We start from the raw sequence: 23,604 nt of genomic DNA on the forward strand, positions 1-23,604 counted from the left end.
CCAGTTGTGACTGACTCTGTGGTTACGGCGCTCATCTTGCTTTATTGGCCGAGGGAGCCGGCGTACAGCTTCTGGGTCATGTGGCCAGCAGGACTAAGCCGCTTCTGGTGAACCAGAGCAGCACATGGAAACGCTGTTTACCTTCCCGCCAGAGCGGTACCTATTTATCTACTTCAACTTTGATGTGCTTTCGAATTGCTAGGTGGGCAGGAGCTGGGACCAAGCAACGGGAGCTCACCCCGTCGTGGGGATTCGAACTGCCGACCTTCTGATCGGCAAGTCCTAGGCTCTGATTTAACCCACAGCACCACCCACGTCCCACCTTAGAGACCAACTAAGCTTGTTAGTGGTATGAGTTTTCGTGTGCATGAAGAATCTGAAGAAGTGTGCATGCACACAAAAGCTCATACCAATAACAAACTTAGCTGGTCTCTAACAGACAAGCAGAGCAAACATGAGTTTGGTCTTTCTACATATACTGTACAAGAAAGAAACTCATATAGTTATTTGCATATAGCATGATGCAAGGAGAATTATACGTTTATGTGTATCCTTTCTACAAAGAATTCAAAGGGACTTTAGAGTCTTCTGGCTTGAGCTCAGAAAACACTGGAATTTCCAGATTCACTAGAGATTAGCATTTGTTTGTTTTTTAAGGAGAATAGAAATGATTTCAGGACTTGCAACTTCTCAGAATTATATTGCTATAATGTGAGGATCTGCAGCTTCTGATGTTTTCCCTGCAGACAGTCAAAAACCCAGGAACACTGGCTTCGTACTGAATCAGCTGGCTTTAAATTCCAAGCCACTGTGGGAATTGAAACATTAGAAGTGTGATGTATAAATACACAAATATATACAAACACTGATGTTCACATATCATCATCATCATCAACAGCATCCTTATTATTTATTACCTTCCCTTCACCTGTAGGTCCTGGGGTGGGCTGCAGAAAAATAAAGTACAGCATTAAAAATAATTTAAAAACAAATTTTAGTGGGTTGCGTGGCTATTCCCGCCCCCTCCCACAGATGGAATAAATAAATACACAGGACACCAGAATTTAGGTTAATGGGCGAAAAATGGCCACAACTTTATTGATTACAGGTAAGAGCGGTATTGGCTTTAGGCATTGGCCCTATCAGACTAACCGGTATAACCGGGAAGGGTTAAGCACCAACAGGGGGAGCCCCCGAGATGCACATCCCTAGGCGCTCCCCGAGGGGTTACCGCTCGGGAGCGCGCTTTAGGCCCTAGCCTCCATAGGTTTCGGACGAGGCGACACCCCCCGGAGTCCTTTAACGAACTACCCTTCATCATTTGGGGGAGGTGATGGCGTTCCTCCCCCCCATCTCATTTGCATAATAATACCCTGCCAATGCCTAACTGCCAAAACCAAGGTGTTGTGACGTTTTGCTACGAGGTAGGCGAAAAAACCAAGTGGCTTCCAAAATCTAGCCAATTAGCCAAATGGAAAAACTCCTACCAGGCCCCTTGCGGCGACCAGCCGAAGCCCATAGCAAAGTCCAGATGAGAACCTAAAGGGCGGGAGGGTGGGAAACCGCAGCTGCTGAAAGAAAAGAAAGGGGCGAGCATGGCCTGTCCCGACCTTAAATGCCCCTTACAAGTCCCGCCCCCGCTGCCAGCCGATTGGCTGGCGCGGAGAATGATGAATACTAATGACCCCGGGATTCCCTAGGTCCCGCGGGGCTGCAGCCAGCCCCACAAGGGTGTGAATGGGGCGTGAGCCTGCAACCCCCCCCTCCGGATGTCAGGAGTGGCTTTGCGTGGCTATTCCCGCCCCCTCCCACAGATGGAATAAATAAAGACACAGGACATCAGAATATACATATATATATATATATATATATATATATATATATATATGAATTGAAACATTAGAAATGTGATGTATAAATACACAAATATATGCAAACACTGAAGTTCACATATCATCATCATCACCAACATTTATTATATTTATTACCTGCCCTTCACCTGAAGGTCCTGGCGTGGGCTGCAGAAAAATAAAGTACAGCATTAAAAACAATTTAAAACAAATTTTAGTGGGTTCTAAAATATATATAAGTTTTCAAAGACCAGGGTATAGACGTGCATCTGCAACATTCTCAGAAAAATATATAGTGATGAAGAGAGAAACACCTCTGTGGGAAGGGAATTCCACAACTTATGGGCTGTACAGAGAATGCCCTCTCCCAGGCCATCACCACCACCCCAAACTTCTGAAGTAGGTGGTGCTCTCAAGAGGGCCTCTTTGCTTAGGTGTAGGGAAGGAGGCAGTATTTCGGATATTTGGGGCCAAAGTCATTTAGAGCTTTAAACATTAGCATGAGCACCTTGAATTGGGCCTAGAAATGAAGTGGCAACCATTGTTGCTGTTTTAAAACAGGGGTTATATGAGTTCTAGATGGAACACAGTCAGAAATCTGGCAACTGCATTTTGGACCAATTGAAGTGTCCAAGCCATCTTCAAAGGCAGCTCCACGTAGAATGCATTGCAATAATCCAGTCTGGAATTTACCAGAGCATGGAGTAGTACCACAGCCAGGTTGTGAGCGATGCAATAAATGCAGAACCACTCCTCACAGCTTATTTAGTTCTTGGGCACATAGACCATTTTTATTTAGCAACAGTACAAGCATGGGACCATATCCTTCTGTCCCTACTGGAGTACCCACATAGCCACTACTGCTTTGTGACAAGGATTTATTCTGTTGTTGTGGAGTAGTGGTTAGAGGATTGGACTAGGACCAAGGAGGCCAGGGATCAAATCCCCTCTCATCTTTGAAGCTCATTGGATGACTTTGGCCAGTCATTATCTCTTAGCCTAAGATTCTTCATGGGGTTGTTGTGGGGCTACATTGAGAAGGGGCAGAACCATATAAACTGCCTTGAGCTCGTCAGGGAAAAGGTGGTATATAAATCTAATAAATAATGTAACCAATAATGAACTGTATTAGGAGGTGATTTTTACCTTCTTGTCCCCAACAGCAATTTTCTTCTGCCTATTGCGGAAGGGCCCTTTCCTACAATTTTCATTGTAGTATGATGACTGTCCTGTCCTAGAAGAAAAGTCACATAAGTTTTTCTAACCCTTAAAAAAATATAAGTGTCAGTAGCCGTCACAACATCCGGTGGCAACAAATTCAACAACTTAATTACTAGGCGTCACAGGAAGAAGCAAAGTGCTTCCTTTTGTTTGTGTAGAACTGTCAGCCGATCAATGTAACTGAAAGATCTACTATTCTGAGAGACGGAAAATAATTTCTCTTATCCTTTTCTGAACTAAAAAGCCTCAATTTATTTTGAAGCCTTTGTTGACATGTTTTACTCTTTACCATTTTACTTACTCTTTCTATACCATTTCCACTATGCAATATCCATTCTGACAGTATAACCAGACTATAGCTGTTACTTCCAATTGTGAATACATCATAGGTTTATATAATGCCACTGTGACATTTGTGATATGCCTAATCTCACTTCCCTTCTCAATCTCACTTTCTACACCTTTTCCGCCCCAGATATTCCAGCCTGTTTGCATTAACCTCAAATGTCTCCTTCCATTGCTAGCTCCTTGGAATCGATCCTATGAACAGACATCTGGAATTTCTGTTAGATCTGATTGGGGACATTCTTGCACAATCCCATCCAGCACCTGCTACATATTTATCAGAACGCCAAATATTACTTGCTGCCTGTATTACTTGGTCTTCCTTGCCCTTCTCTCCTGTGGGATCTGATCCTGCCAAGAGCACGGATGGCATGGCATTTTCTTTGATCCAACAATTCTTTCTTGCTGCAAGGTTACTAGTTTAAAATGAATGTTTCTAGAACTCATGGTTAGAAGTATAAGTTTAAAGGAAACCATGGTTGGAGCACATCCAAAGCCAATTAGGGTCACAAATTACATAAGCATGGATCTTCAAATATCTCAAGGGCTGTCACATGGAAGATGGAGCAAGTTTGTTTTCTCCTGCTCTGGAGGCTAGGACCTGAACCAATGGATTCAAGTTAGAAGGAGATTCTTACTAATCATCAGGAAGAGGTTGGATGGCCATCTGTCATGGATGCTTTAGTTGGGATTTCTGCATTGCAGGAGGGTTGGACTAGATGACCCTCAGTATCCCCTCCAATTCTACAATTCTATGATTATATGAAATTTGACCCATCTCATCTCTACAAGTATTTTTTTCTGCCAGATAGAATGTGGTCCTAACTGCTGCACTATTTGAGCCTTCAACATTAAGCTCAGGTCCAGGAGTACAATAAAGTCTGTGGACTTGGCTCAGTGGCCAACACATCTATATGTATCGCTTTTGTGGATCCAGTCTAAACCTGTTCAACCTCATTTACCCCACCACAGCCTTCAAACACTCATTTAGAACTGAAATTCCTGGATCTCTTCCAAGAAAAGGCAGAGCTGAGTATTAGCAACAGACTGGTGATTCCACACTTCAGATAGTAAAGCCGTTGTCCCTAAGAGAAACCAGCAGGTCATACCCAGGGTACCTGAATATTTGGTCAGACATTTGCAACCCAACTACCTCATTGTGGCAAAGCATTGATAAACTCCCACTTTGGCATCATAACTGCTATCACACAGATCTTTGCATGTCAAGCATACTCACCCTCCACAATTGGTATATGATCTGTAATCCCCCGATGCAATCTGATATTCTGCAGGGCAAGGATTATTTACATCATTTTTTCCATATGGCTTGCAGTTTTTCTGTCAATGGAGAAGAAGCAAGTTTGATAAGAGGGTGACTTCTTTTCTTGCTCACAAAAGAGAGACCACAAAAAGAGAGAGAGAGAGAGACCACGGTTTGTGCGAACGAGATCTACTCTTTTCCATCAAGAGAGTGGTGATCTTGGAGGTTCTCCCCATCAAAATCTGTGCACCCTTAAACTCATATAAATCAGAACAAAATAGGCTGGGTCAAAGGTCATGGGGAAGGACACAAGAAAAAGTTTCTGCAATATGAAGGCACAACATTTGCTAATGGAACTAATGGGAAAAAAGGGCTCAGATGGTGTACTTAAACTCAAGTCCAATAGAAACAGATTTGTTACCATTTCTAACTACCTTATTCCCATCATTAGAATCATTTAAGTGGGTTAGATCCATTGCAAGAATGACAAGGACAGGTTTAGAAGGAATCTCCTAGCTTAGCTTCTCCCTCTTCCTCTCCTTCCCCCCACCCCACCCCACCCTCCCATTCTCTCAGCTATCTTCTCTCCCAGCTGACAAGTCCCAACTGCCAGTGACGGTGAGCTTTTTCTCTCTCCCTCCCCCCCCCCCCACTATCCATTTCTAGATTTGATAAAAGAGGAGGGCTCTCCAACTTGACAGGCAGCTCACCAGGCCCAGCTGTCAAGCCTGCCTGATCACTTTGTCACAGAATGCTATTGAGATGGAATGCACCTCACTTTTTGATAATGAACTATACACAGCGTTGAGGCAGCAGAGAATAAAATTTATGACAGTTGTTTCTAGTGTGATCAGAATTGTGGGATAGCCAGAATGTGTGCATATTTTGGTTTTACACAGTCTTTTCTCTTTTCACAAACTCTTGCTGAGCCGGAGCTGCCACTTCTGGTAGTATTTTAAAGAAAAGCTCAGTGACAGAAATTGCCACAAGCTTTACAGTATGAAATGAAATGATGGGAACTGGAGAGCAAAACAATCAAACACAGTATTAATCCTAAGGCAGAGGTTACAGTAAGTACTGATGAGGATATCAGTCCACTTATTGCCTGTCCTGGGTGATGCAGACAAATCTGAGGAAAGATGCAGCAATGCTGAACCACAAGAAAAGTGTCTGGAACAATCAATGTACTCAGGAATGTGCTTTGTGGAAGGCAAAGGATCAAGCCCTCGTCAGAGAAAGAGACAGACCTTTGAGTAGGGATGTTAGAAAATTCAGTTGGAAATGAAAAGAGATATGTAAATTGCTGGTGTTCATTTACTCATCCACATATGAACAGAAATCCACCCAGGAAATACTATCAGTATTTGCTGATGTTGTTGCTTTCAGTGCACAAATGATTAGGTTTCATCTCCATTTGCATTGCGTTTCCTTCATATCAAAATGAAGGGTGTGGAATTATGCAATGACCATGCAATTTACGTAAATTACATAATTTTACCACAGTGGACAGTGATACAAATACTGTATTTGGTGACAGACAAACTGCAGCGAGACAGAAGCAATGCTGCATGTGACCATACAGGGCAGAATAGGAAATGATGACTTCTTACATTCCTACATCTGAGTGACAGGCGAGGATCACAAGGAGATGCAACACGATGCTTTGAAAATGGGGGGTCATTATGCTCGAATGTCTTGTAATTTGGGTGTTACAAAATAATGATGCATTCTTTAAAACAGGAAGAGGGTCAACTTTTTGAACCACCAGATTTTGTCAAACTGGAACCAGTTGGTGCAAGACAAAAAGAGGCACCATGCGTGATTCTTTGGACCAGAGGAGGCACGGCATTTGAAACCACCTTCCTGGAGCTGCATTGATTGGAACCTGCATCATCAGAGATTTTGGCACTGCACCACTGGCATAGCGGGGGTTTTCAGACCCCAGGGCAGCATAGAGCAGGAGGTGGGAGGGAGCAAAATGGATTGAGTACACATGCACATTCAACTGCCTAACACAGAGCCCATGGCTCCCTTGACCAACTACATTCTTTCTGCGGCACCCCTGTGGGGCTCAGGAGCCCAGTTATGTCACCCCTTGCTTACACAGCCAGCAGCCCCTCACCACTTTTTGAACCCCCTCCCTTGTATAGTGTTCCCTCAGCCTCCTCTCCTCTTCCCTCCACTTGGGAGTCCTCTGGGCAGCCAAGGTTGTCACCCCTGGTCTCCGAGTTGCCTACCCTGCCCCAAAGAGAGGTGCCTCCTCACACTGCCCCACAGGGGTCTGGGAAGCATCCCCCTGGCTAGCCCAAGAAGCATCTTTCGCCTGTGGAGCTTGTAGCCAGGGCTGCTGCAACAAACAGCCACACAAGCCTTGGGGAGGCAGAGATGCAAGAGGGCATCAGAAGAGGGAGGGCAGGAAAGAGGGACAGAGGCCAGTGTTGCCTGCAGTACCTGGGTGTTGAAATTTTTTGCCCCTAAGAATTTTGCTCCCAGGGCAACTGCCTCTGTGGCCCCTTCCAAGCAATGCCACTGCATTGCACCCCCACCCCACCCCTGAAACTGTTAGCTTCACCTCTGAAGCTAGCACAAGAAAAGAGTGTGGAGACTAGTGATACGTAATGCACATATTGCAATGGAAGAACAATTTTCTTAATCAGTCCCTGCCTAGAAAGAGTGCGAAAGCAGGCCTGCATGTCAGTATCCCTGTTCAGTCAGTCTTCTGAGGTCCTTTGTACTGTGCAGAGAAACCCTGCCACTGACATCATACACACCAGGTGCACACCATGTGAATGCAGCATGAACATCTGCAGAAGGGGGGGTCTCTGTATGTAAAGCTGAATACACAAAGCCCTCCCCTCCTCTGCAGATATCTGCATTATACATGTGTCACTACTCAGTGCATGCAATGTCAGAGATGGGCCTATGGAGTGTGGCCCCTCTTCCATGTTTCATTACACAGGAGTTTGAATGTCTGAACAAGACTAATGTAGCACACAGTACTGTCTCCCCTACCATGTGGAAGGGCTTCACAGCTATAATCTCTGGGCCACCATTCAAGCTTCACAACACAGGCCTAACCTTGTTTATTCACAAGTAAGCCCCAGTGAATTCAAAAGGATTTTCTTACATGTCTTAACATGTCGAAAAAACCTGTTGGCTGCAAAATAGAAAGTTTTATCCTGAGACAAAGGAGTTTTGTTTTGTTCTTTTGTTTTTTTACTGCAGAGCTAGGTTAATGAATGGTCTTCCCATTGAAAACCATGAGGAGAGATTGCATCTTTTCTTGTCATTCTTAAACAGTTGCTGATGTTAGTCAAATCATGAAAGCCTTATATTAAAAATATGCGAACTGTTTATTTACAATTTAAGACACCTCTCTGGGGTGGCCACTTATGCATTGCCCCAAAATATGACAAAAATATGCATAAAATTAGCATGTACTGATTTATATGTATGAATGCAAATTTAGACAGGCTGGCTAATGCAAATTCAAATGAAAATACATCTCACCATAGTGATGAAGGCTGTGAACAGGTGAGCTGCTGCTAACTGTTGGTGGTAACTTCAAGGTCTCTGCTGCTTTCCCTTAGGGTTCTTCATCCTTAAACCAGGCTTGGACCAGACAGCCCTTCAAACAGAGGACTCCTTCAAATAGAGGGCTATCCTCTGTTAGCATTTCAAATAAAGAGTTGTCCTCTTTAAAGCAAGATGCATGGCCACCCTAATCATATCTCTGGTAGGTCTATATGAATTGTTGATGGGCATGATTAGGGATAAGTTTAACATGCGTAAGCTCCCCACCCCATGGATGGGAATGACTCATTCATGATTGGATGTGGGCCAGATCAGAGCCTGGTTAGGAAACTGCGAGTCACTGGGAGTCTCATGGAAACTATATAAACTCTTCTAAATGAAGTATAATTAATTAGTAAACAAACAATGTGAAGACCACCAGCCTGACCCAACAATGAGAAGCCCAGCTAATACATTACCGAATTGTCCAGAAGCATCTCTTGCTGTACATCCCCAACAAAGGCCACTAGTTTTGTGTGACTAAAGCTAGACTAGGGCCCACATATTTTGCACATTAGAACCTAAATGCCAACATGTCATGTGTGAAAGCAAGTTTTCATTGCTTGTGTGGTTATCTCTGTAGGATGTTTTTACTCGTTTGGTTTATAGTTATTCCCTTCACTGACATTTTTATTATTCTAATAATGGTTTTCCTTAAAGGAAGGATAATTTTGACTTGTTTGGCTATTTATGTAAGTAATATTACTGAAAGCTGGGCTAGATCTAAGGCAGCACTCAGGGGAAGTATCCTCCTCAGGCCACTAACAAGTTGTTCAAACCAAGGAGCTAACTCTGAGGCCCGGCTGGATGCTCAGGGCTGGCACTGCAGCCTAGATCGTACCCTATAAATTTGGAGCTTCCTTCATTCTCCATCTCATGGCATTCTTCTTTAACATCGGACACCTCTCTGCAATTGAGCCATCTCCACGACACGTTGCAATCATGGATTTGCTGTCTTCCTGGCTCTGATGTACCAATACCTATCAGGCAACTCCCACACCACACAGAAGTTGTGGCTTGTGTTCAGAAATTATTTGCATGTTGCTTTCTACTATGTTATCCCAGGCTGTTAAAGCCTTTGGACCGAGCTCAGCCTGGATGTTTTACATGTTTCTGATTTGCTATGAGAATGTGATCTCTCTTCCCAATCATGCTTTCTAGGCGATGAGCATTACAGCACAGTATCAGAGACAGGATAAAGCATCCCTTTTCTTGAGTAGGAAAGTAGTGCTCAGATAGCAGCTTGCCCGACATTTTTCCTCACCTCGTTGCTGTTCCCTGGGTTGAAATTCCCTTGAACGATTCTGTTCCCATAAGTATCCACAGCACCACCACTGCCTCCTCCTCTTCCTCCTCCAACGATCCTGCCTTCTCGAACTTCTTTTTTGCTAAGAGGCATGGAATGTAGAACAACGTGAGTAACAGGAATTGGAAACTGGAGTTCTTATGTTCAAACACTTGTTAGAACTTGAACATTCAGGAGAAGAGTGAAAGAAGAAAAGAAAACCAAGGACAGTAAAACAAAAATGAAAACATAAGGAGAGAACAAACCCACAGGCATGTACAAAGAAGTGAGAAGCTGCTTTGTTTTAATATATCAGAAATGTGGAACCTTTGGCCTTCCAGATGTTGTTGAACTACAACTCCCCTCAGCCCCAGCCAGCATGGTCAGGAATGATGGGAGTTGTACTTCAGCAACACCTGGAAGGACAAAAGTTTACCACACCTGGTATACTGCAACCTATACCAACCTGGTACTCCCTAGATCCTGGGTGGGGGGACCTGTCACCCTCCATATGCTACTGGACTACGGTGCTCATCATCCCTGATGATTCTGGCCATGCTGGCTGGCCAATTTTTTTATAATGCAAATTTAGTGAACGGAGGAAGGACTAATACACTTTCTTCAAATGTGCATCTTCCTCAAGAGTTTTTAGCTGACTGTTCTAATGCCCCTTGCTTGCCTGGATGGAAAACAGTATATGTGGAAACCTCTGACTTTGCATGGCTGGTCAGGAGCCTATGGAAAAAGTCACACCAGCTGTTGCACCCACCGCTGGCATGTGGCCCCCAGAAGGCTGCCCGCTGGGGAATGTGGCCCTGGGGATAAAACCCTAGCCTAAGTAGCTAACATTACATAAACTATATACATTAAACACAAGGCATTTCTTCTTGTGTTCAATGACTGCCCATAAACTTTGGAGAGTACCGTACATGCCAAAGTTTGCTATTCACGACAGCCCATCATTTCATCTTTGAGTTAGAGCACTCACAATTTCTCTGAGCACATGATACACTTGTTGTTGTATGTATAGCCAGTTGCATCCCGCACTGGAGCATTCTCACGGGTGCAAGTGAGTTCTCCGTTGGGTCCCATCTCTGATCGATATTCATCACATCCATCATTCCTCTGCAGAGAAAGAACATGGTTTGCTTTGCTGGTCTGATTTTTGGAAACTCTGGAGAATCTTCATTCACAGCAAATGCATCACACAGACACAGATGGTGTCAGGGTGTGACAGGGTGAACCATGTCACCTACTACCTTGTGTCTGACTGAAGTGTTAGTCAGAGGAATCCTGAGTGCCTCTGTCTTAGAAACATTTGTTGGGTGTTGCCCTCTACGGCCGGCCTAATTATCATTCTTTAGCAGGGATATTCAAAGCATGCAATTGATCTGGATGATAAAAGAGATCTCCCCCACTTTTCCCAACAATGTGCTTAAAATACTGTCAACACCTTACCAGATCACAGGCAGACAACTGCACCAGAACAATTCAGAGAATACTCAGGTCCCTGCATCAGTTGCTGTGGAGCATGATGAAAACTTCTAAAAAGTTGCAACATGCTTTCAATCAATAGTGAATAAAGCCAACAAAGGTGGCTGGAATGCTGGCAAGAAAGGGCCTGCCCTTGATTCCTCAATACTGTTTCATGAACTGGTGCTGCTTAGACATCTCACCAGTGAGAAACTTTTCATACAGATTCTCTTTAGCTTTAATGAAGGCAAAAGAATGGTGTGAACATGTGCACCGACAACCCGTATCCTCTCCTAGCTGGGTCCACATGATGGAACAAGGGTAAAGTGAGTGAATGAAACATAAATAAAGAAATCTATGAGGGTGAGCTGACTTTGCCAATTCAAAATAAGGCATGAGTCACAAACCTTTCAGGTTAAAAGGAAGGTAAGTATAAGGGTTTTTTTATAAAAAAAAAGTTTCTGGAATAACCAACTTTTCTCTGGAAGGTTATTTACTATTTTATTTGCTTGTTCAATTAGATGGGTAAAGGGCCTTTCATTAAAGTCTTCTTGAACTATTTATTCTTTATGAGTCATTGAAACGTAGATTGATCTGGACGCAGCTGATCTGAAAAGTTATCTCTCTCACTTTCCCCAACATGCTTAATTACAGGATGGGCATAATTCACATTCCATTATAGTCAATATAAAACTTCATCATGATCATCATCATTTATACCTGACTCAAGACAGCTTACAGATAAAAATAATCTCGAAAATGGACATTGCCCTCAAATGTGATATAGTATTTTAAACATTATGCATATTAAGATAACCTCTTTATGGACTAAAACTGTTATCCAGGGATGAATTTAATGCAGATATGAATTTGGCTAGGCCTGAAATATAACCTTGAAGTCTAACACTTTCTAGCTTTTAATGAAATCATTAAAAGCTAATCCAATGACTGAAGTGCTGAACACAATTTTTTAAAATGACATTACAGGCAAATGTAGTTTCTATGATTTAGGCAGAGATAATGCAGGTCAATATAAGAACATAACAATAACATGCTGGATTAGGCCAATGGCCCCTCTACCCCAGCATCCTGTTCTCACAGTGGCTGATCAGTTGCCTGTGGGAAACCCACAAGTAGGACCCAAGCACAAGAACACTCTCCCATCCAGTGATTTCCAGCAACAAGTGTTGAAGAGCATTACTGCCTCTGATCATGGAATCACAGCATAGCCATCATGGCTAGTTGCCATTGAAAGCCTTTTCCTCCTTATATTTGTCTAATCCTCTTTTAAAGCCGTCCAAGTTGGTGGCCATTGTTGCCTCCTGTGGCAGTGAGTTCCATAATTAACAATGTGCTGCATAAAGAGGTACCTGTGGAACATGAGGGAGGACTTCCTAATTCTGTGCATAATGAGGTACTCTACCACACACATGACTTTTTGCATATGGAACAAGAGGCTAAACTGTGCATGTATGTGCAGGATGCAACAAAACCTTGGATGAACAGAGTTGGAACCTTTCTGGAGTGAAACTGATTCTTCTCATTCTTGGTCACCATGGGCAAGAAATGCAAAATGTAAATGGTCAGATACAAATTTGGATAAAGCTTTATTTCACCTCATTTTTTCCATTTTGTGGTTGGTCCTTTCCAACAGAATTCATCGTACCTCCATTTTTGCTGCAAGAAACAATGGATAAAGTTTTACTTTGTTGCAGACAGAGAGGCCCAATTTAATTAAAAAGAAAATATATTACGGCATACTCACAACTTCTGTAGACACATTATGCATTTATTGCTATGCTGCTTGCCAGAAGCATCACGAACTGGATTATTCTCTCTGGTGCAGGAAAATGACCCATCTCTGAAATAAGGCCAATATTCACTGCAGTCGTCATCCTACAGTGGAAGAAGAAGATCAATTTTCCTCCTTGAAGGAGATAAAGTTCATCATGAGTCATCAACAGGATGCCCATAGCCAGCGTTTAAGGTCCCTTAGAAAATCATGTGATCAGCAGAATGTTCAATCACTTTTGATTGAACCAAACCCAATGGAATTAGTCTTTTATGAGGAATGAAGCACCCTGGAAGTAATCTTCATTGGAAGTAATTAAGAGAATGAGCACAAACCTGAAAGTTTTCAGAGGCGTAGCTGTGTTCATCTGTTGCAGCCAATACAGCAGTTTTGTAGCACCTTAAAGACTACCAAATTTATGATGTTATGAGCTTTTGCAGACTACATTCTACTTTATCAGATGTTTCTTTTATAAGACGCATCTAATGAAGTGGACTACAGTCCATGAAGGCTTGTGCTTGTCATAAATGTGTTAGTCTTTAAAGGTGCCACAAAACCAACCAAATGGTAGCATTGGTTTCAGTGGGGAATTGTCCACCCAGAATTCTTTCCCATGTAAATAAATCAATACAGCAAATGTGCTTAATAGCCAATACATTATGTCTAGCACTTGAGATTCTGTTTTCTTTGCAGATGTGTAATGTCTATTTTGGACTTTATATTAAGCAAGATTTTAAAAATATGTTAGACACATTAGATTTCAAAAACATAGTGGACACACTAACAACAGAACTGCTTGCCATGTTGCCAGCTTGTGTTCGTCTTTTCCTCTGCTCCTGGGTGGGAACAAACTTAATGGGAAAAGCAGCAGAGTTTCTGCTTTACCCTTCTCCCACCCTTTCTCTTAGCAGCTTCTCCCTCTGAACACTTCCCTCTCAGCCGGAATGCTAGACACAACCTTATGAAGTCTAACCTGCACAAGTATAAGTCACACAGAAGCAAGCATTATGATGACGAATTAAGCCAAGCAATTTGACCAAGAAACAAATATATCATTTGGGAAAGAAAAGCCTGTCAATGACAAGATTTGCTGCCTAGAGAAAGAGGTGTGCAAGAAATGGATTGGCCAAGATAAACAAGGTGCAATTAAGGCTTGCTTATGCCTGGTCCCACACCTTGCCCTAGCTGGAGCGCTCTTGGGTGTTATTACCCCATTAAGCAGTAATTGAGTGCCAACAACGTGTTTGGAATGTTCCAAACAGGGAAGGCAGCCCAGGACCCGCCCTGGAGAGTTTACTATTTCAGTCTTGGAAACACAAGAAGGAAAAGATACGAACTCATCATGGCATGCTAACTTGGGCCTGTCAGAAATCAAAACGCATAGTACTAGTAACGGTTCAATTGTGGTTTACAATGAGACCCTGCAGTGGGTGAACTTGGATAATTTTAGACCCTGGACTCAATGGTCTCATGAAGACCTTCTTTAGATAAGTAATGAGCCTTACTTCTTTTAAGCCATACCTGATAACGTAGGGGTTTTTTTGGGGGGGGGGGCACGGTTCTATCTGTTCTATCTGCCCTCCAAGTCTGGAGCCAAACCGGAAACTAGGGTTGCTATTAATACTCACAAGCAGGAACAGGTTTGGAGAATCAGAGTGGTACAACAGTTAGAGCAGGACTGGTGAGCCTGTGGCCTTCTAGATATTGTTGGACTCAATTTCCCACCAGTCCTAGCCATCATGGCTAAATGATCGTGGGAGTTGTAGTCCAGCAACTTCTGGAGCACCCTATCCCTAGGTTCCTCACCCTTTGGTTAAGCTAGGACCAGGGATGCTTGGGTTGAAATTCCTGGTGAGTGGTTAACTTTACTGGATGACTTTGACCCATCACAATCTCTTAGGCCAACCTACCAGGTTGTTGTGAGGATAAAACAGAAGGAGAATGGAAACTGCTACTGTTGGTGTAATGAAGCATATTTGTACATATAAGAAGCAGCCAGAGGGTGTATGATGAAAATCAACTCTTCCTGAACCATATTTCTAGTGAACCAGCAATGTGCTGTGGAGGAGGACACCATCCCGAATTTCCATGAAATGTAGCAGGTCTCCACTTGTGCAATTTCTGTTCCAGAAGTGTTTTCACTATAATTACATATAGTATCAGCATTGTAACTCTAATCTCATTTAGTAAAATTAGATTGGGCTACAATCCAAGTGACAATGAAGTCTCATATCTTCCAGCACAAAAGCAAAAACCAATTGCTAAGCAGGTCAAATGCAGGGCTTAAACACATAATATCATCATATTTCAGGTATACCATTTTTCATGCCTCACATGCAATCCCACACATGTCTACTCAGAAATTCCTCTCACCTTTCTGCCATGGGGAAATCCAAATTTACCCACCCACAATAACTGGCCAATCGTGGATGGGCTTTAGGAGGTGGCAGCTGGGGGGAGCAGAGTCAGGTGGAAACTTTGTGCTGGTTTCCACTTGGGTCCTCTTCTTCAGGATAAAAAGGGGCCCGCCTTCTCCCTTGGCACTACAGTCACCCTTTTGGTCTCCCACCCTTGTTAATGACTTTGCTATGTAATCTTTTGGCTGCTGTATTTGGGGCAGGAAGAAATTTTATATCCAGACAAATTGGCTGGTCTTGTGGTTTTTGCCTCACAGCAATCATCACAACTTTAGTGGTTAAAGCATTAGGTCAGATTCATAGTAATTATTCATAAGGGGACTATATTGCTTTAACTTCCCCTTCCAGGAATTGGGGTATCCCATTAAAGGAATCCTAGGAGAGGTGTTTCTGTCCATAAATCCAGATGGGGGGCTGAGGACCATAGCACTCCCCAAGGCAGTTTCCGTGGGCTGCTTCTATTTGATGGAAACCATAGGGCAATATTTTCCTGGAATGGATGCCCTAGGAAGCAGGAAGCAGACAGGCTGACCAAGTGGGAAAACACCCAGAGCCTAAGACAAATCACCTAAATCTGTAATCAATAAAGTTGTGGCCTTTCTCCCCTTTTTTTCTTTTTTGGATCCATGAATGTAGGTCTGTGTATCTTTATACATGGTGTGAGGCACCAGGTGGCAGGCTCACTGTGCCTGAGCATGAAAATACGATCCATTAGCCTCAATGGGACTTACTCCCAGGGAAGTTTGCACAGGATAGCACTGTTAGCAAGAATTGCAGGTTGTAGCCAACAACGTTGCTCAGGTGATGGTAAAGCCACATAAGAAGAGGAGTAATTTTCAGTTATTCTCCATCATCCTTCAAATTCCTGAAATAATCTAAAATTGCTTTCCTCCCTGTAACACTAATGGAATCAACGCTATTAGATGCCATTGGATAGCTTTAAAATTTCTCCTCACCTTTGCTGAAGAAGGGTTTTTGGGCCAACCAGCAATTGCTCTCCTTCTCCTATTAATGAAGATAATAAACAAAAACAGAGAAGAAATTATGAATGGAAAATGTAAATGGTGCAACACTTTAGTGTAGGGTGATATAAAGTTCAATACAAACCCCGCAATCTTTTTTCACACAAGAGGTTCTTGGAATGCAAGAGAACTGCTCACATAAAAGAGAACAGAAGAAATCAAGACGTAAAGTAGGTAAGGGATGTTATTTGCTTAGAATCTCTAATCTAAGGACTTTTCTCTATTGAGTCTTCCATGATGTATTTAAATAGGATCTGATAACAAGTGCCTTCAATCATTTATAGCCCCAATTCATAGAAATCCCATTAAAATCAATCAGTCTTACTCATGTAACTAATTTGTCCTAATCATTTCAATGGATAGAAACCATTGTTGCACCAGTGGATTTCCTCTCATGTATCAGGACTTCATTTTCCTCTCCTTCTCTCTGCAGTTCCCCTATACACTTCCAAATTTTGCCCCACAGTATTTCTCAGTCCTCCTAAGCAGATTTTGTGGGTGCACAGGAGGCAAGGGTGTCCCATTGCACAAGGAGGAAATCTGTTCTACGTGTACATGGGCAGCATTGCATACAACTTGATGGTACTGAAGTGTTGCCAACCTTCTATGAAATATTGCCTAGATGGCAATTTACACAAACCACTGACATGAAAAGGATATTTCACAGCCCATTTGTATTGCTGAGAATCATATTCATGGAGACTGATTAAACCACTCATCCCTGAGCACCTTCCGAATCTGAAATGAATCTTAGGGAATGAGCACAGGTCTCATCTTAATATTGATGCAGACTCCTGCTCACTAAATCCGAATAGCTTCTCCTTCATGGAAGGAATCTTGCATGCATTGAAACTAAAGCCCTGTGTAATTTCTAATGTGTGCTAGATCTTCCTTGCTGCCTTGATGGCCTGGATTTTTGGATCCACTTTTGGTGTTGATCTTGGTGGTCTGGGGGAACAGCAGGGCATGAAACTGACTTCTGTGTTCTGGGGGTTATAAATTGCAGTGTTTGCCTCAGCCAAAGGGTTTCTGCCATAGAGATGGAACTAGGAAATTGTCTATAGGAGGAGAAGACATAGGGGAAACAACCAGTATAACAGCTCTCATCATGGCATTAGCATCTCTGAAACAAGTGGTTGTTTCTAATACTCACAAGACTTCACGGCACATGACACACTTGTTCATATGTCTCCTGCCATCAGGACCGAAAACAGGGTCTATATCTCTGTTGCAGTATAAATTCCCATCCTCTAAAAATGGTTGGAATTCACGGCACATGCCCTCCTAAAGGGATAAAGGAACGCTTAATGAGGCTTGCTTGCTGTCTTCTGCTTCTGCAGTCCTTAAATTGCTTCAGTTCTGTATATTTATATGGAATGGAAGTGAGTAATATGAAGGTGGGGAATGTAACCCTCTTCTAGTTTTCACTTTCGCTTGCTCTGTCACTGAGTTTCAATGTTTATTTCATTTGAATGGAAAATCCCACTCAAATTTTAGACATTTCTGGAGAGGAGTGGTAACAAAAATGGAGCTCAGATGATAGTCAAACTCTGGACACAATCCACCAAGAGGTTCAGCTCTGCAACCCCATTAAAATGGGTAAAGGTGAACTTGCAGATAGATGGATCCCTCTGTTACCTGGGCATTTCAATATGATGGTCATAGGTAGCTGAGACAGGGATTCTGTAAGCCTTGTGTTTAATGCTAGTGTAACACTGGAAGCTACCTTAGACCAAGCTGGAACATTGGTCCACCTAGCTCAGTACCATTTACACCAGGACTAGCCAAAGTGATACCCTCCAAATGTGGTTAGACTCCAACTCCCTTCATCCCCAGCCCACATGGCCAATGGTCAAAGATCATTGGAGATGTAGTCCAACAGCACATGGAGGGCATCACATTGGTTATTCTTCACCAGCAGTCAAGGTTGTGGTGGAGTGGGGTAGGGCAGTGGTGGGACTGGTGCACTGCAAGCACACCAACAGAAGCAATCTGGTGCTATGTCAGTGCATTTACACCACACTGACTTCACCACCTCCACATTCTTCCCTTCTCCATCCCAGTTTGCTGCTGCAACTCAGCTGAATAGAGTTCAGGTGGATGGCATAGCCCCACCACACTGTCTACTGCTGTTCGTTGTTTACAATGACTGGCAACAGCTCTCCAGGGTTTCAGTCTTTCTCAACCATACCTGAATATGCCAGGAAGGAACCTGGGACCTTCTTCACACAAAGCATATGCCCTTCTACTAAGCCATATGGTCCTTAAAAAACATGTGTCACCATGTTGGATATTTCTACCACTATTCCATGTTGGTTAGAGCAGGGAGGCCCCATAGAGCATTGATTCCCCCTCCAACCTACTAATATTGGGCAGAGACTGGAGAGTAGCACTAAGAATCCACCAGGATTTCTTAATGCAATCTAGTCAGAGAATCCCAGAAGGATCTCTGTTGATTAGAAAGCATGATCACAATGAATGGGCAAAGGGAAAATGGGTTGCCAGGAGGCAGTATCAAGCAGGCTATTATGTAGTTTCCATGTGCATTTTTGCCTTCTTTTTGGGGGGTGGGGGGTGGAATCCTGTCCTAGGTTGCAAGCCTTTTGGAAATATTGGGCAACAGAGATGTTGGCTGAGCTGCAACAGTTAAACTCCAGCAATGTTATTCATTTCACAAATAACACGTGAAAATTCATTACCAAATGCAAGTGAATTCTCAGCACCTTTAACAAACTACAGTTCCCAGAATTCTTGGTGGGGTGTTTTAAATGTATGGTGTGTACACGGCCTGATTTAGGAAAAATAAGAGAAAAGTCTGAACTAACCTGGTATCTCATTTGACTGGCAACACCTGCAACAAAAATACACAGATTGTAAATTCTTGCATTGTCATTGTACAAATTCAAATTTTAAAAAGACGACGACTCAATCAAAGAGGTGGTTACAGTTAGGTGACCCAACAAACCCTCCCCACTCACAAATGCAAACAAACCCCACTACAGACAACCACAGACAACCAACTACACCCTGCCCCCCAATCCCTCTCAATACAAAGGAAATGTAACAAGCGAATAGAAAGAGAACCTACTGTATCCAGTTGATGCTGACACAAAACCCCACACGTACACTATAAAAAAATATATAAATTTCACCACCGCACCCCTCCTCTCCCTCACTCTCTTTCCCCTACCATATACTGTACTCAACACTAACATCTCGTAACAAATGTAACTGATCTATAGAAAAGACTTTACAACCTGAAAAAGAGACAATGCACATACTTTTGATAGTAATTTTTATTAGTTTTCAGTTACAGCAATCCAATAATAGCCTCATTATAACAATACCAAATTATAATACAATTAATAATACCAATCATGGAGATGCTGTATGCTAGAATTAATGGTTTGATGATTTTCTTTGTTTCAGCATTTCAAATGCATGTACTTTTGTAAACCAAGAAAATCGTTAATAAAAATTACTTTTTAAAAAGGAGATGGTTTCAGTTAATCTGAATTTCCCTGATCCCTATAGCTTTCTCCTTTCTTGCATATGGTTAGTGCTCCTTGATAAAGATCTGCATAGCCATCCACACCAGATGTACCAGTGGACTTCAAAGGGGGTCAGATGAGCCTCATAATGCAAACTCAGACCAGCTGCTTGCACAGAACACACTTGCTGGGTTGATGTGAAAATTATTTACACTGAATTACCCTGTAATCCTAAGCATTAGAAATAAACCTTACTGAAATCAGAGGGACTTATTTCTCAATAAATATGGTTTGGGCTTGCAGTCCTGCTTTCTATAATTTTGAGGCCCATGCTTGCCTGAGTTACTTGTTGTCGCTTGTAGTGACACTTTGTGCACATCATGATCATATAGGTCTCTCCTCTCTCTGCAAGTGATGATGATGGTGCACCTATGGAAACACAGTCCTGAGCATGACTTTTAATGGGAGCTGTGTTAAATGTAAGCACTTTTATTTAATGAGATCGTGCATTGGGCTGGTTGCCCACTAAACTAATTATATAATACAACTAACTGCAAATTCCTTGATTCATACCACCCAGATATTTCTGTGCGGTTCCCAAAATGTTGTGACTGAGCTATAGGAAGTTCTTAATGTAACATTTGTCAGGAACATCTTACAACCCAAATCCAAGCCTAGAATACCTGTCCTTAACTGATTTAGATATTTAGAACAGCATGTCATACAGCCTCTTTTTTTTCTTTCTTCCTTTCTCCCCTTTTACATTTCTTTTTAATGGAACTTATACTGTTTATTCTAGTATTTCAATTAAAGCAGCCTTTAATTGAGAAGGAGAAGGGGACGACAGAGGATGAGATGGTTGGACAGTGTTCTTGAAGCTACAAACATGAGTCTGACCAAACTGCGGGAGACAGTGGAAGACAGAAGTGCCTGGTGTGCTCTGGTCCATGGGGTCACGAAGAGTCGGACACGACTAAACGACTAAACAACAACAACAAGTCAGTATATGAGGTGTTTGGGGAGGGGTATTGCATCTGGTGGGGGACATATCATGCTCCTTCTGGGATAGTTAGTCCACCTTTGGTCCCCCCCCCCCCCCTGCACTTAGCTCTCCACTGTGGTTCCTAGAAGCTGTCAGCATGCGACAGAAGCCACACCCCAGGAACGGCTTTGACTGGCTGGCTAAACCAGGTGAGGGTGGCTGCTGAGTCTCAAACCCTCAGTGAATTAGGGACTTCCCCTGCATGAAAAGACAGACTCTGGTGGATTGAGTGGACAAGACCAATAGTGGGTCCAATGGTCAAGAAGGCGGTTTCTGCATATGATGTAGAGGGAAGTGAGGGGCAGGTGGGGTTTGTCAACCTGGGAAAGTAGCCCATCTAGGAGAAGAAAACACTGATCCTAAACTTCTGCTGCCTTGTGGGATATCTTCAGGAGAAGAAAAGGCTAAGGCATAAACCCTACACAAATCCAAAGTAGAGTCCATAAGACAGTTTGATGGGGCCTTGTATGCCTCCTTCTGGCAATTCCTGCAGCTGGTGCCAAACATATTACTCTGCTTTCCTTTGAACCACATCAGTGAGGCCAAGAGGGGGGACTTGTCATCTGGGCAGCCCAGGACCTCTATACACACTGCCAGGTTTGCACCCTGTACGTTCACTTCGGTGCTGCTAATGAAGCAGTTTGACTTCAGCCCCAAAGGTGCACTCCATTGTCTCTCAAGACAGATAGATGCCAACAACAACAAGTCAATATAAAGCAGGGAGCTCTCTATATGAAATACCCTAACTCAGGGGTGGAGAACTTGTGGCCTTCTGCCAGTGTGGCTAATAATAAGGAATGGTGGGAGCTGAAGTCTACCCACATATGGAGGGCTAGAGGTTCCTCATCCCTGCCCTAACTAAACCACAGATCTGAAGATTACCATCTCTCTTTATCACCCCACCTCAGTAAGCAATCTTTGGTGCCACTGCTTGTTTCCACTTTGGTCCACGGAGCAGAGGTGATCTATGCTGGTCCGGTTAATAATGTCAAGTCATCTTCCTTCTGAAGTCACTTTGTGACGGGCACATCTTGCCACTTACCACAATTTTGGGACCACCTGGGAAGCTGTAGCAGTTAAGATGCAATGGTTGCACAGAAAAATTTGCTGCCTCCCCTCCACACCGCAAGTCTGCTAGATAAGAAGACTCCACAGGCCACAAACAGCAGATACCCCCTGATGCCAATGAGAACTGAAAGCAAATCAAGCTGTACTGAAAACTAGCACAGAATGTCCAATCTGCATGTCACTGGAGGTGACAGGTCCTTCAGAATGGATCACTATCCGTCTACCCAACTTGTCCAGTGCTGTCCATTGTTACATCCTGCCACTTATAGCCACTGCTTCTGCAATTCCTCTGGCAAATCAACCAGCTGATAATAACTTGCCCAAGAGGCACTGATAGACATTGGGATAAACAACTCAAAGAGCAAGGGGGATAATTCCAGACACATTAAGTTCAACTACTTGCAGATGGCAGGTTTCTCTAGATTTTATGACAATGAATACAGAATTCTATTTATATATACATACAATAACAGCCATACTGAGCCCTGATTGGTTGGTCCATATTGCGCTCTCTCTCTCTCTGCAGAATCACCCTATCTTTATCTTCATTCCTGTTTAATGTCAACTCTGTTGAACGAGTTGAAGAATTCCAAGTCTGCCCTATGCATGGATACAAACACTCAACCACGTTTTGACAGAAGAATGTCATTTCATCAGACAGTCCATTTGACTTGTCCACCCAAAAGGCAAAATAGATGAAAATAGATATTGCTTTCACCAAAACAAGGAAGCTCTCTACCTTCACTTGCAAACCTTCAAGGTATTTGACAACAACAAAGGTATGCCCACCACCAGTTCCAGAAATCATCTTTTAAACATTGATATTATCAAGAAAGAAATAAAAGTGCTTGGTATTTCCTAATCCTTGGCTTTCCTCAGTTTTCTCTTCAAATAAGCTAGTTCTCTTGTTAGGTAATGACTTAGTTATAATTATTTTTAAAGGACTACATGGTGCCCACTATTTAGGCAAAGATGACATCCCCCACCACAGACATTGGTTATAACAAATGTAGCTTACCTTCAAAGTGGCTGAAAAGTGCCAGGGCCACAAAGACCCCTGCTACCTTCATGGTAAGGATAATGGTGGTAAACGTGTTTTGATTCTCTTAGCTCATTGCTCACAAGAAGCCACACAGATGAAGCTCTGATTGCATATGTACATATAGGAGACAGGTTTCTCCGCCTTCCTTGTGACATAACCTTCAGAACAGCCATCATTAGCCACGAAAACCAGTCTGATGAGGGATGGTTTGAATTCTAATGATTCCTTCAACATAACTTTCATCAGGATGGGACTGGCTGGGAGCCACACCCTGGATTTTGTCAAAATGAGACATTTACCAATCGGTCAGCTCATTTTTCAGCAGCAGCAGAGCATCCTGGCTGTAGGATGCTGCATCCAAGAGGTATGCTCAAATCAAAGACCTTCCTGGGACTATATCTGAAGGGCAGTATAAAAATACTTCTATTACCAGCAACAGAGCCACCCAGATGCAATATCTGAATAACTCAACATTGCTGGAGTTTGTGGGCTGCATTCAATGCTAGTAGGCCCATTTAAGTTGGTAGAAATGACTAACTTGGGGCCCTTAGTTTCAGAGAGTCTGAGCAGAATTTAGTTGCCTACAACACCAAGCTAATAATGTTGCTAATAAGGAATTATATTCCTAGCTGGGAGCTCTCAAATATAACAATAGTGAGTCTAGCAGCATGACAGTATTTTTCAGACTTTACAAATTGCTTCTGCACAGAGTTCAGCTACAT

At 42.9% G+C, this 23,604-nt stretch overlaps 1 protein-coding gene across 3 annotated transcripts in view; it reads right to left on the reverse strand.

Moving 5' to 3' along the window:
- LOC308467108 (serine protease inhibitor Kazal-type 5-like) overlaps positions 1–23,002 on the reverse strand; it is a 29,576-nt gene extending 6,574 nt beyond the window's left edge. Inside the window, exons 1-12 of one of the 3 annotated variants that reach the window (XM_080988528.1) lie at positions 22,859–23,002; positions 19,065–19,090; positions 17,393–17,523; positions 16,174–16,222; positions 12,774–12,904; positions 12,625–12,685; positions 10,524–10,660; positions 9,515–9,638; positions 4,654–4,754; positions 2,997–3,084; positions 1,989–2,018; positions 918–947 (exon numbers count right to left, since the gene is read on the reverse strand). In XM_080988528.1, coding sequence (XP_080844654.1) covers positions 918–947; positions 1,989–2,018; positions 2,997–3,084; positions 4,654–4,754; positions 9,515–9,638; positions 10,524–10,660; positions 12,625–12,685; positions 12,774–12,904; positions 16,174–16,222; positions 17,393–17,523; positions 19,065–19,090; positions 22,859–22,910 — 960 coding nt within the window. In that variant the 5' untranslated portion in view covers positions 22,911–23,002. The remainder of the gene's footprint in view (positions 1–917; positions 948–1,988; positions 2,019–2,996; positions 3,085–4,653; positions 4,755–9,514; positions 9,639–10,523; positions 10,661–12,624; positions 12,686–12,773; positions 12,905–16,173; positions 16,223–17,392; positions 17,524–19,064; positions 19,091–22,858) is intronic. The other 2 variants (XM_080988530.1, XM_080988529.1) reach the window with 2 other exon arrangements.
- Between the last annotated feature and the right edge of the window lie 602 nt (positions 23,003–23,604).

The sequence above is a fragment of the Podarcis pityusensis genome (assembly GCF_964106645.2).
Source record: "Podarcis pityusensis genome assembly, chromosome: 2".
In the NCBI taxonomy this organism is placed as follows: domain Eukaryota; kingdom Metazoa; phylum Chordata; class Lepidosauria; order Squamata; family Lacertidae; genus Podarcis; species Podarcis pityusensis.